The 14,028-nt window shown below is 43.5% G+C and overlaps 1 protein-coding gene across 1 annotated transcript; it reads right to left on the bottom strand.

Moving 5' to 3' along the window:
* Positions 1 to 11,145: 11,145 nt before the first annotated feature.
* Positions 11,146 to 13,702, bottom strand: LOC143033693 (uncharacterized). Its single transcript, XM_076199178.1, has 5 exons — positions 12,836 to 13,702; positions 12,298 to 12,535; positions 11,914 to 12,075; positions 11,532 to 11,682; positions 11,146 to 11,263 (listed from the first exon to the last, which is right to left on the bottom strand). Exons 1-5 carry the CDS (start codon positions 13,700 to 13,702, stop codon positions 11,146 to 11,148), a joined length of 1,536 nt encoding a protein of 511 aa, XP_076055293.1.
* Positions 13,703 to 14,028: the final 326 nt, after the last annotated feature.

Genomic DNA, 14,028 nt, shown 5'->3' on the forward strand with positions numbered 1-14,028 from the left:
GACATGTAGAGAACTGAACAGAAGATTTACTTCACGAAAACTGAGACACAATTCAAAGACCTAGAACCACTATCCAGGGTCCATCAAACGTGGTCACTATTATCCACATTCTTTGAGACATTGTCAATGGATTCTTACTGCATATATGGCCTTTGAGAAGGTTGACTTGTGCAAGGTAACCAACCTGGTCTATGTGGAACATGGAAAAGACTTTGCGTGGGAAGGGAAATCCTTCTGGTCGGGCATCGGGTCAACAGTCGGCAGCAGCACCTCTCACCGAAGTCTGCGAACTCGCTCGCTTGCATGATTTCATTTTTATACACGCGTATACACAGTCACATACACATACACATACGCTCACGCGTATAATTTTCCACTTGAAGATAAACTAAGGCTCGTTTCACACTGTGTTCCTATAGAGATACGAAAGTATGTTTTGGATACTTTTTTATGTTACTGGTACGTTTTACGATGCTGAGCAAAAGGATATAAAATTGAATGAGGAGGCCAAAAGTGAATACTGTCTGTTTTTTTTTTATGTGAATCAATACTTTTTATACCATTCACCATCTTGTAAGGACTGCTGACGATTTAAAAGCGCCCCGTCGTCTCCGTATCGCTCACGCTCTATTCCCAAGGCCCACCACTACGTGCGGATTGCCAGCTACTCGACGGCCAGCCGGTCGACGTTCACCCATTCTCGCACACAATATTTCATCTAATGTTATGGACCACCTAATGCTAGCTTTGGGACATGGAACCCATGATTCACAAATAATAAAATCCATAAAGTCGAGAAGACAGGCTTCGAGAGATTGTTGTAGAATGCTTGGGCAGGGAAAGTTGAAAGGAAATAGTGGAGATCTTGAAAACATGTTCCATAGTAGTAGACGAGATAATAGACGTATCTACTTCTAAGTTGTTGGCCATTGCTGTCAGAGGAGTGAACACAGAGGAAGCTACAGTTGATGACGTGTTTCTGCAAGTACTAGATATAGAAGATTCAAATGTTAATGGATTATTCAAACTTTTGATCAGTTATTTTTTATTTTAGACAAATAGTACTCGTTTTGCGAATATGCCTGGCTTTGCTGCTGATAATACGTCAGTCATGATGGGGAATATGGGGGCTTAAAAGCAAAACTTGTGGAAAAAGTACCTCATCTGTTTGTTAATGCATGTATTTGCCACTTTTTACTTCTATGCTTCTCTGCAGCGTGTCTCAAACTCCCATAACCTGTTGAAGATCTGTGTAGTAAAGATATTCATGCATACATAGATCACAGTCCTAAAAGACTGATGAAGCTGTAGGAGTTTCAACAACTTGTTAGAGTTGATTCTCGCAGATTTCTTTATGCTAGTTAAACAAGATGGCTATCCTCATCTTACTTAGGTGTTTATCTAAACAGTTCGAAGCTTTAAGAATCATTTAGATAAACACCTAAGCAAGATGCTGTAATGATTATAATTTATTTTATATTATTTGTTTTTGTTTTGTTATCATTTCTCTGTTTGATTTTCATTTTTTATTAGTTACACGTCAATTTATTATTATTTACTATTTACCTGTTTGTTTATTATCTAACTATACCTATGCATTTATTTATGTATTTTATTTGCTATTCACATTATTATAGTTTTTATTTATTATTTTATTATTATTATGATTTTCTTTTTTTGCATCCGACCTAGATATGGACCAAAAGGTCTCCTGTCGGCATGCTCCGCCTTTGTAATCTTTTGTAATCCTTTGTAACAGAATATTACAGAATATTAGAGCAATGGGTAACTCTTACCCAATTCTTCCAGGCAGAGGACTTGGAATGTCAGGTAAAATTAGCAGCAGATCTACTGGATGCTCTGAACAATCCTCATGTGAAGCTTTACTCGTACTGTTCTGTTCTTAGTCATATTCTGCCCATCATCAACAAAATGAACAGATAATTTCAGAGTGAAAAGTCATGGTCCTCATTGCTTACACCAAAATGTGTGCCTTTTAAGGGGCTATTCTTGGGAATTACGTAAAGACTGATATTCTCGAAGCAGACTCAAAAACCTTTGGAGTAACCCTGCTAATATTCGGGGGAACACAGAACAAATGTATCGCGTCCGATTGGGCACAGATTATGACTTTGCTGAAAAGGGACCGAACACTTGCCGATACCTTCTTTAGCGTAGCTTTTTGAAGTTTCTTCTTTTTTTTTTCTTTTTTTTTTCTTCACCCTCTCTTCCTTCCTCTCTTTTTCATTGTTGCTTAGCTCTTCCATCCCTCTCTTCCCTCTCTTCCTCCCTCTCCGTCCTTCTCATCTTCCTCATTTTTTCCTTCTCCTCCTTCACTCCCTCCTCTTTCGCTACTACCACTACCTTATATGTATATATATATATATATATATATATATATATATATATATATACGTATATATACGCATACATAAGTATGTAAATCTATCTATATATCTATATATATATATATATACATATATATATATGTATATGTATATGTATATATATACATATATATGTATATATATGTATATGTATATATATACATATATATATGTATATATATACATATATATATATTATATTATGTATATATATATTATATGAATATATACATATATACACACGTACTTACATACATACATACATATATATATATATATATATGTATATATATATATATATAAAATATCTGTATATATATATATAAATAAATATATATATATATATATATGTATATATATATGTATATATATATTACAAAGGATTACAAAGGCGGAGCATGCCGACAGGAGACCTTTTGATCCATATCTAGGTCGGATGCAAAAAAAAAAAAAAAATAATAATAATAATAATAATATTAATAATAAATTAAAACTATAATAATGTAAAAATAACAAATAAAATACATAAATAAATGCATAGGTATAGTTGAATAACAAACAAAAATGATTGTAAATTGACATATAACTAATAATAAATGAAAATCAGACAGACAAATTATAACAAAACAAAAACAAATAATATAACATAAATTATAATCATTACAGCATCTTACTTAGGTATTTATCTAAATGATTCTTAAAGCTTCGAACTGAACTACATTGCACTACCTGTGCAGGAAGTTTATTCCATTCATTAACTACACGGTTGGCAAAGTTGTTTCTACCTACTTCCAAATTGAATCTATTTCCGGACAGTTTGAGACCATTGTTTCTTGTCTGATTCTCATTCAATGTGAAAATTTGGTCACTTTTGATGTTGTCAATTCCCTTTAAAATCTTAAAGACCTGTATCAAGTCACCTCTGAGATCTACGCTTTTTTAGGGAAAACAGATTCATGTGCTTAAGTCGATTTTCGTATGGTTTATTTTTGATATTTGGAATCAGTTTTGTGGCTCGCCGTTGTACTTTTTCCAATCTGTCAATGTCTTTAATGAGATTCGGTGACCATACGGAAACAGCATATTCCAAATGTGGACGAACTAACGATTTATATAGCTTGTTAATGAGTGATGGACCTTTGAAATCAAAAGATCGCGCAATCAATCCCAGAATCTTATTTGCTTTCTCAGAGGCTGAAATACACTGCTTGGATGATTTGAGGTCGTTACTGATAATTACGCCGAGATCTTTTTCACTATCCACTTTTGTTAACGAATTTCCAAATAACTTGTAATCGTACTTACTGTTATTTTTACCTATGTGCATTACCTTGCATTTACTTGTGTTAAATTTCATTAGCCACTTTTCAGACCATTGCTGTAATTGATCTAAATCTTCTTGAATATCTAATTGGTTTGAGTGATCATTTGCCACTCCGCACAGTTTTGTATCATCAGCAAATTTGGAAACAGTAGATTTTAGTCCATGGTCTATATCATTTATATATACTATGAATAGAAGTGGCCCAAGAACGGAACCCTGAGGAACTCCACTTGCAACATTTTTCCATCCAGAAGTTTTTCCATTTAAAACAACTCTCTGTTTTCGACCTTTCAACCAATTACTAGTCCAACCTAATAGGCTACCACTTATTCCATGCAAAGCTAATTTAGTAAGTAGTCTTTCGTGTGGGACGGTATCAAAAGCTTTTGCAAAGTCTAGATATATTAAATCTATATTGTTTCTTTTGTCATAATTCGAGATAACTGTGTTGTAGAATTCGAGTAAGTTAGTCACGCAAGAACGTTTCCGTCTGAAACCATGCTGGCTATCATTTATCAAACGGTTACTTTCTAAATGATATTCGATATCATCTCTGATGATAGTTTCCATTATTTTTGCTACGATCGAAGTCAAACTTATAGGCCTATAGTTATTTGGTTTCTTTTTGCCACCTTTTTTGAATATGGGAGTAACGTTAGCTAGCTTCCATTCTCTTGGGACATCTCCGGATATGATGGATTTCTTGAAAATAATTTCTAATGGAACAACAATCTCATTTTTCATTTCCTTTAAGATTCTTGGATGCCAACCGTCAGGCCCTGGTGTTTTATTAACTTTGAGTTTGTCTATACACCTTTTAATTTTTTCTTTTGTTATATTTACCGTAGTGAGTAAGTTTACCCCAGACTTTTCACAGGTTTCATTTTGGAATTCACTTTGAGGTGTTTCATTTACGAATACCGAGCTAAAATAATTGTTTAAGATATTACACATTCCTTCATTTGAATATTCAAGTTGACCGTCAGCAGATAATAGTGGACCAATGTGATTCCTAACAACCTTTTTATCTCTAATGTAACTATAGAATTCTTTGGGATTCTCTTTGGATTTATCAGCGATGTTCATTTCGTATTGTCGTTTTCTTTTTCTTATTGTCTTTTTTAAATCTCTCTGTATTGATACATAACTTTCATAGTCATTAGATGCACCCGAGCACTTATATTTCTTATAAGCCTGTCTCTTTTTAGCAATACTTTTTTCAGTTTCTTTGTCGAGCCACTTTGGGCGAGCCTGATTTGGGGGACGTCTGTCCTTAAAAGGAATGTAAGTTTGAATCATCTTAGTGAGCGTATTTTGAAATATTTCCCACATCTGATCTACAGGCCTTTCGTTTAATTTTGCCTCCCAATCTGTAAGCTGAAGCTCCTGACGTAGTTCTATGAACTGAGCTTTACTGAAATCGGGTATTTTAGAAGCACAAGTATCTATTCTAAAATTGTTTAGGAGTTTGAATCTGACTAAATTGTGATCGCTATTTGCAACAGATTCACCGACTTCTACATCAGTTACCATGCTTTCGCGGCTAGTGATCAATAAATCGAGCAAGTTTCCATATCTTGTGGGCTCTTTTACATGCTGAATTAAGTAATTGTCACCAAGAAAATCAATCAAGCGACTACCTATATGGCCATGTTCAAGGGTCATCCAATCAATGTCAGTAAAATTGAAATCACCCATTATCAATAAATCCCGGTTGCAGAAACTAGACAGTTCTTGAAATAACAGTTTGTCGTCTGCTAATGATAATGTCTTTGGCCTATATATTACACCTATATTCATTTTTTGTCCATTTGTTAGGGTTAACTCAACCCACAAACTGTCATATGCATCCTGTTTCACTTTCTCTAAAACACAAGCATGAACATTGTTTTTAACGTACAATAGAACACCCCCACCTTTCTTGTGGTTTCTATCCTGATGAAAGTGTTTAAATCCCGCAATATTAAATTCAGCTTCGAACTCTTTACCATTTAACCATGTCTCAGTTATTCCTATCATATCGAGATTTTCGCTTTTGACATACGCCTGTATTTCATTAAATTTGTTCCTAATACTACGAGCATTAAAGTACATAGTTTTAAGAAACTCGTGATTATTTCTTTTTGACACATTTTGAGTTTCAATATCATGTCTTATATTATCATTTTGTTTTTTATTTATGCCTTGCTCTATATTATTATTATTTGGTCCTTCATTGACATTTCTCCTATCAAAATTAAAATTTCCCCCATCACGGACATCTGGTCGATTACGGTCATCCGATCTATTTTGTACATATATATATTTCTCATATGTTCAGGACTCGAACTTAGAACGATGGTTCTAAGCTCACCCCCCTTGCCCACTGCGCCATTGAGCAGCGGCCAATTAAAAGTCGCCGCTACATGGCAGTGGACCGGGACCCTGAGGATGTCCTTCAATGAAACCCTATTTGTCGGGCGGACGTACTTCAATACTTTATGGCTTATTAGTCGGACCAGACTTTGTTTCTTCTCATATGTTCAGGACTCGAAGCTAGAACGATGGTCCTAAGCTCACCCTCTTGCCCACTGCGCCATGGAGCAGCGGCCAACTGCTATGATGCCAAGAGGCTCCATTGATGTCGCTGTTCACTAGCGAATTTCTCATATTGTTACAATGGCGATAAGCGTGAAAGTGATTCGTTCCGGTCCTTGCCCCCTGCTACGAGTGTAGACAGTAAGTATTTTCGTATATTACATCTTCAGACTAAATGACAGAGATCTTTCCTCCAGATTGAGCCTTATGTGTTGGTCAGGTCGATAGAGGTAAGGTCGTCCCCTCTTCTCACATTGTATTGTCTTCCCCCTTCCTCCCCTATGGTTGCCACCTGATACTTACATTTAAACACAACTCTGCATCTCTGTCATTTAGTCTAAAGATGTAATATACGAAAGTACTTACTGTCTACAAGTTTCCCTTATATATATATATATATATATATATATATATATATATATATATATATACATATATATATATATATATATATATATATATATGTATGTATGTATGTATGTATATATTTTAACAACCGCAATGCACTTTAATTCTAAGCCATCAAGGCCGACATGCAAAAATTATCTATGTATTTATTTATTTATTTAATTATTTATTTATTCATTTGTTTATTAATCTATTCATTTATCTATTCATTCACGTATTTTACTTTTTTTTTTTTTCGCCTGGCAGCATAAGCTATTTGTATGACTTTTTTGGATAACGAGCTTGTTAACATCGCTTCACTCACGCGTGGCACCACAAGACGTTCGTAATTTTTCTTTTTATTCTCTCCCCTGTTGTATATTTCGTCTTCTTTTTCCCTAAAATTGTACATCAGGCATAATGGGTAGAGTAACTTTCAGAAGACACAGGTTACATAGGCCGTCTCCTCTTCTACAAAATCCTCACTACACATATTGATGGCTCGTAGGTAGAACCCAATGATTAACCCGGTTTTTGTCTACGTGCATTGTTTCGATAAGAAGTGTATGGCGTCATCCTTGCTAGTTGGTTTCCTGTGTACAGAAAATGTGAAACCGTTTCCCTCTTGGTGCATCACGGTGTCGAGGAATGGGAACTACTTATCCACTTCCAGTTCTGATGTGAAATTGATGTGTTTGTTTACTCAGACGCTTCAAGAAGATGAACCTCAGTAAGAAGGTAGCTGGTTTCGATATAAGGACCCTCTCCACTGACGTAAGGGTGGAGTGGGCTATGGACACGGTCAGGAGGGCTGTAAGTTCTATTAATGACAACAACTTGCTAGTTGATGGCAAATGACGCCGTAAAGACTTATGGGGTGAGGTTCGCGACCCCATCTGTATTTGTAATGTAATATGAAAGAGTATCAGCAAATTAATAGAAGTAGCACAATAGAAATTAAAGGAAAAAGGAAATGTAGTACTTATAGATGAAAAAAATAGAAGAAAAAAAGAAGATGAATATGAAACAGAAGAAGAAGAAACAAAAGAAGACGAAGAGACAGGAGCAGAAGAAGAAGAAGAAGATGAAGAAGATGAAGAAGAAGAAAAGAAGAAGAAAAAGAAGAGGAAGAAGTGGAAGTAGAAGAAGAAGAAGAAGAAGTAGATGAAGAAGAGAGAAGGAGAGAAGGAACTGAAAATGATGGTAGCAACAGATCTAACAGATAATACGTATTCGTGATCAAAAGCATATTACATACATACATACATACATATACCAAGGCTTTTATTCCCCCTTACCAGGGGGGTAGCCAAAAAGGACAAGGCACAAAAACATTCCCACCCATTTCATCCCCGAAAACACTCCACACCCCTCCACCCTCCCTCCCATCTTAGCACCTCTTAGCATATTACTCGCACAGAAATCTATCACTCTCATACCCTCTGGATTCCTGTTTCAAACGCTAAACGCCCCTAAAACATTCTCTATACCTTCTCTCACTACTCCTGCGTGCCCGTTCCAATCTCCTAGAATGGTGACATTATTCCTATTTCACAGTATCGTAAGTCTCCTGTAGCTTGGCATAAAACTCTTCCTTCTCGTCCACGGTTCTTCATCGCTGAGGAGCATATACCATGATAAAACTAATTCCTTCCGGTTCCATGTCTAATGACACCTACAATATTCTTTCATTTTTGTGAATTATGTGATTTACTCTCTCCCCAGGCTCAGGGCCCAGGGCCCATGCCCAGGCCAAGACCCAGGCCCAGGCCCAGGCCCAGGCCCAGGCCCAGACCCAGGCCCAGGTTCAGGCCCAGTCCTAGGCCTAGGCCCAGGCCCGGACCAAGTTCAGGGCCCAGGCTACGGCCGGGGCCCAGGCCGAGTCTCGGCCCAAGTCCAGGGCCCAAGTCCAGGTCCATGCCCATGCACAGGCCCAGGCCCAGACCCAGGCCCAGGCTTATTCCAAGTCCAGGGCCCAGTCCTGGCCCAGGCCCAGGCCTAGGCCGAGTTGAAGGCCTAGGGTTTAGGGCTCAGGGCCCAGGACTAGGCCTAGGCTCAGGCCCAGGACCAGACCCAGGCCAAGGAGGCCCAGGGCCCGGGCCAAGTCCATGCCCAGGCTATGGCCAGGGCCTAGATCAGGGCCCAGGCCTGATCAAGGACCTACAGCCCAGGCCGAGTCCATGCCCAGCCCTCGGCCCTGACCCCTTGGGCCTGGGCCTGGGTCTGGGCCTGGGCCTGGTCCTGGTCCTGGGCCTGGGAGTGTGCCCTGGACTCGGCTTGGGCCTGGGCCTGGGTCTGGGCCTGGGCCTTGGCTTAGCCCTCGGCCCTGACCCCTGGCCCTGACCCCTGGCCCTGACCCCTGGCCCAGGCCCAGGCTAGGCCCTAGGCCCAGGAATGTCAGGACCCAGGGCTCAATCCCTTGGGCCTGGGCCTGGGCCTGGACCTGGGCCTAAGACTGGGCCTGGTCTGGGCCTGGGTCTGGGCCTGGGCCTGGGCATGAGGCTGAGCCTGAGCCTGGGCCTGGGACCTGGGCCTGGGCCCCGGCCCTCGCCTGGACCTTAGACTCGGCCCGGGCCCTGGCCCTCTTTGGCCTGGGTCTGGGCCTGGGCCTGAGCCTGGGCATGGGCTCGGCCTGGACTTGGCACGGGACTCTGCCTGGGCCCTGATTTGGGCCCTGGACTCGGCCTGGGCGCTTGCCTGGGCCCTGGACTTTGCCCGGGATTCGGCCTGGGCCCTGGACTTTGCCCGGGACTCGGCCTGGGCCCCGGCCCTCGCCTGGACCTTAGACTCGGCCCGGGCCCTGGCCCTCTTTGGCCTGGGTCTGGGCCTGGGCCTGAGCCTGGGCATGGGCTCGGCCTGGACTTGGCACGGGACTCTGCCTGGGCCCCGGCCCTAGCCTGGGCCTTAGAATCTGCCCGGGCCCTGGTTCCCCTTGGCCTGGGCCTGGGCCTGAGCCTGGGCATGGTCCTGGGCCCTGGGCCTGGGTCTGGGCATGGGCCTGGGGATAGGCTCGGCCCGGGAGTCGGGTCTACGCCTGGGCTTGGGCTCGGTCCTGGGCTCGGTCCTGGGCTCGGGCCTGGACTCGGGCTCGGGCCTCGGCTTGGGCTCGAACCTGGGTTCGGACCCGAGCCTAGGTTCGGGATTGGGCCTGGACTCAGTCTCGGGCTCGGCCTCGGGCCTGGGCTCGGGCCTGGGCTCGGGCTCGGGCTTGGGCTAGGGCTTGAGCTCGGCCATGGGCTCGGGCCTGGGCTCGTGCTCGGGCTCGGCCTCGGGCCTGGTCTCGGGCCTGGGTCCGGGCTCGGGCCTGGGCTCAGGCCTGGGCTCGGGCCTGGGCTCAGGCCTGGGCTCGGGCCTGGGCTCCGGCCTGGGCTCGGGACTGGGGTCGAGGCTCGGGCCTGTGCTCAGGCTCGGGCCTGGGCTCTGGCCTGGGCTCTTGCTAGGGCTCGGCCTGGGCTCGGGCTTGGGCTAGGGCTTGGGTTAGGGTCTGGGCTAGGGACTGGGGTCGGGCCTATGCTCGCGCTAGGAACTGGGGTTGGGTTCGGGCCTGGACTCGGGCTCGGGCCTGGGCTGGAGCTTGGGCCTGGGTTCGGGCTCGGACTCGGGCCTGGGCTGGACCTTGGGCCTGGGTTCGGGCTCGGACCCGGCCCCGGACTCGGCCTGGGCCTGGGCCTGGGCCTGGGCCTGAGCATTGGCCTGAGCCCGCTGGGCTTTGGCCCTAGACTGGGCCCTGGATTGGGCCCTGGACTTAGCCTGGGCCTGAGCCCTGGTCCCTGACCCTCGTGGGCCCAGACCCTCGAAGGACTGGGCTTTGGGCTCGGCCTGGGCCCAGGGCCCTGAGCCTTGGACCAGGCCTGGGCCCTGATATGGGCCCTGGACTCGGCCTGGGCGCTTGCCTGTGCCCTGGCCATACTGGGCCAAGGTCTGGGTCTGGGCCTGGTCCTGGGCCCTGGGCCTGAGCCCTGGCCCTGGACCAGGCCTAGGCCCTGGACTCGGCCTGGACGTTTGCCTGGGCCCTGGCCTGGGCGCTTGCCTGGGCCCTGGACTTGGCCCGGGCCCTGGCCCTCCTAAGCCTGGGTCCGGGCCTGGGCCTTGTCCTGAGCCCTGGACTTGTCCCGGGCCCTGGCCCTCCTAAGCCTGGGTCTGGGCCTGGGCCTTGTCCTGGGCCTGGGCCCTGGCCCTCCTAAGCCTGGGTCCGGGCCTGGGCCTTGTCCTGAGCCCTGGACTTGTCCCGGGCCCTGGCCCTCCTAAGCCTGGGTCTGGGCCTGGGCCTTGTCCTGGGCCTGGGCCCTGGGCTCGACCTGGGTGCTTGCCTGGTCCCTGGACTCGGCCTGGGCCTTGGGCTCGTCTTGGGCCCTGGTCCTTGGACCAGGCCTGGGCCCTGGACTCGGCCTGGGCGCTTGCCTGGGACTTGGCCCGCGCCCTGACCCTCGTGGGCCATGATCCTCGTGGGCCTGGGCCTAGGCCTGGGCTCTAGGCCTGGGCATTGGGCTCGGCCTGGGCTCCCAAATCCAACGCCAGCGTTGGATTTGGAGCCATCTGTATATATACAAACTGAATTTCTGTGATCTTCAAAGTGGGCGAGAAATATCTGTTTGATCACAGGCTCCGGTATTCCAGTCTTAGATACTTCTAAGCAGCTGCAGTGATCTACATATGGTAGCCTCCAAGGAGGAAATGCTGAATGCTTTACTGGAAGAACTTGAAATTGGGGCAAACCTAATTCTTCTAAAACATGTCTTACTCTAAGTCCAAAGGGAAGTGGACATGAAGATTTATTATTAAAATTATTAAAATTGCCATTAAAAATGATTTTAAAACTTAAGGAGTTAGGAAGTCTTTGAACTCTAGTCCAGTACATAATCATCTGGGACTGCCTCATTAAAACTAGGGGTAATTCCCCAGCATCAACAAGGAGACTTGGAATTGGTGAGGACTTGAATGCTCCTGTAGCAATCCTCACCCCAGCATGATGAACAGCATTCAGTCTCTCTAGCTTTGTGCTTCTTGCTGACGAGTATATTTCAGATCCGTATAAAAGTTTGGGTAAAACCAGTGCCTTATGCAACTGAAGTAGGTGCTTACGATCAGCCCCCCATTTGGTACAGGAAATAACTTTGAGAACATCCAAAACTTTCATGCATTTTATCTTAAGGTTTTTAATATGCGGCTCCCAAGATAGTTTTGGATCAAATAGCAGACCCAAAAATTTTGCCTCCTCCACGCATGAAATTCTCTGACCATATAGGTATAAATCTGGGTCAGGATGGTGACCTCTAATGCGGCAGAAATGCATCACTACTGTTTTTGATGGTGAAAAACGAAATCCATGCTCAGAGGCCCATCTAGCTACTTTATCAATTGTCAACTGTAGTTTCCGCTCTGCTACAGACATTCTAGATGCTGCAAATGACAAGGACAAATCGTCAACAAAAAGCGTAAACATTACTTCAGGCGGAATAACGGAAGCAATACCATTGATACTAAGGGCAAACAGGGTTACGCTTAACACACTACCCTGAGGAACTCCTTCTTCTTGTACCGTTAATTTGGATAGAGTATTACCTACTCTAACTTTAAAAAGACTATTTTTTAAAAAATCTTTGATAAAAAGTGTCAGTTCACCTCTCAACCCAATGTTATGAAGAACTTTTAAAATGCCATACCTCCAAGCAGTATCATATGCCTTTTCAAGATCAAAAAAGACAGTGATATGATGCTGCTTGGATAAAAAAGCATTGCAGATCGAATCTTCCAATCGAATCAGTACATCAGTACAAGAGTGCATTCTACGGAATCCACACTGAGCAGATGAGATCACCCCTCTCCGTTCTAGAAACCAAACCAACCTGGCATTGACCATCTTCTCCATTAATTTACAGAGACAAGATGTCAATGCAATCGGTCGATAACTCGAAGGGATGGAGGAATCTTTACCAGGCTTGAGGAAGGGTAAAATTAAAGCTATTTCCCAAACATCAGGAAAATCGCTATCCTTAAAAATTCTATTTAAAACATCCAAGATAAAAACTTTAGTATTATATGACGAGTTCTTTATCATATCATATATAATTTCGTCAAGTCCGGGAGAAGAGTTTTTACTGATAGATAAGGCTGATAAGAATTCTTTCATGGAAAAGGGTATATTGTATGATTCACTTACATTAGCAGTGAAATCAAGACAACGAGCTTCCTCATTTGAGCGTAATTGATAATACGGTGAGTCAGGGTTTTTGCTAGATACTTTGGCAAAATGCCTTGCAAAAGCTTCACTTACAGTTTTTGGATCTGAAACAAATAATCCGTTAATTTTCAAAACAGGAGGAGGGGAAGGTTTGAATTTCCCAGCTATCTTCTTGATCTTGGCCCAAACCAACGTCATTGGAGTTTTCCATGTGATACTAGAGAGAAACAGTATCCAACATTCTCTGCGAGCTTTCTTTATATGCCATCTAAATTGGGCTCGGGCTTTCTTGAAGCATATAAGGTAAGCGGTGCACCTATGCCTACGATATCTGGTGAAAGCAGCCCTCATTGCTTTATGTCTTATAGTACACTGTATATTCCACCAGGGAACAGGCTTCCGACGAAATTTTCCACTGGTCTTGGGAATTGAATGATTTGCTGCATTTATTAAAATACTATTCAAATAAGAGATAGCTTCACTAACTGTTGGCAAGTCATTTACATCTGCCTCTATATTGCTTAGTTCTTTAAAAAGAGGCCAATCTGCCCTATCAGTACACCAACGGGGAGCTCTAGCAACAGGTACTGAATTCCCATTTGAAATGATGATTGGGAAATTATCACTTCCAAAGAGATCATCAAGCACATCCCACTCAAAATCCATGAAAGCATTAGGACTCGCAAGGGATAGGTCAATGCAAGAAAAGGTCCCTGTTTGGATATGAAAATGAGTAGGTTTATTAATATTAAGAACAGTAAGATCTATATTCTCAATGATTTGCTGAAGCTGTTCCCCTTTTGCATTTGATGTCACATCACCCCAAGACTGGTGCCTACTATTCATATCTCCCAAAATTAAAAACGGTTGGGGGAGCTGATTGCATAAACTAGTAAAGTCACTACTAGAAAATTCTCTATTAGGCGAGAGATAGAGAGAGCAAATGTTATATACTCTAGTTATATTAATCTGAATTGCTACTGCTTCCAAAGGAGTATTCAAGGGTAATATTTTATGAGGAATATCATTTCTGACAAGAAGAGCGCTTCCACCATGGCTTCCTTGTAAAGGGTTGATAGGAGAGTGATGCATAAAGTACTCTCTAGGACTAAATATTTGGTTTTCTCCAAACATGGTCTCTTGTAAGGCTATGCATATTGGTGAATGAGAAT

This window comes from Oratosquilla oratoria, chromosome 16 (assembly GCF_046742065.1).
Source record: "Oratosquilla oratoria isolate Oo_2021 chromosome 16, ASM4674206v1, whole genome shotgun sequence".
Classification (NCBI taxonomy): domain Eukaryota; kingdom Metazoa; phylum Arthropoda; class Malacostraca; order Stomatopoda; family Squillidae; genus Oratosquilla; species Oratosquilla oratoria.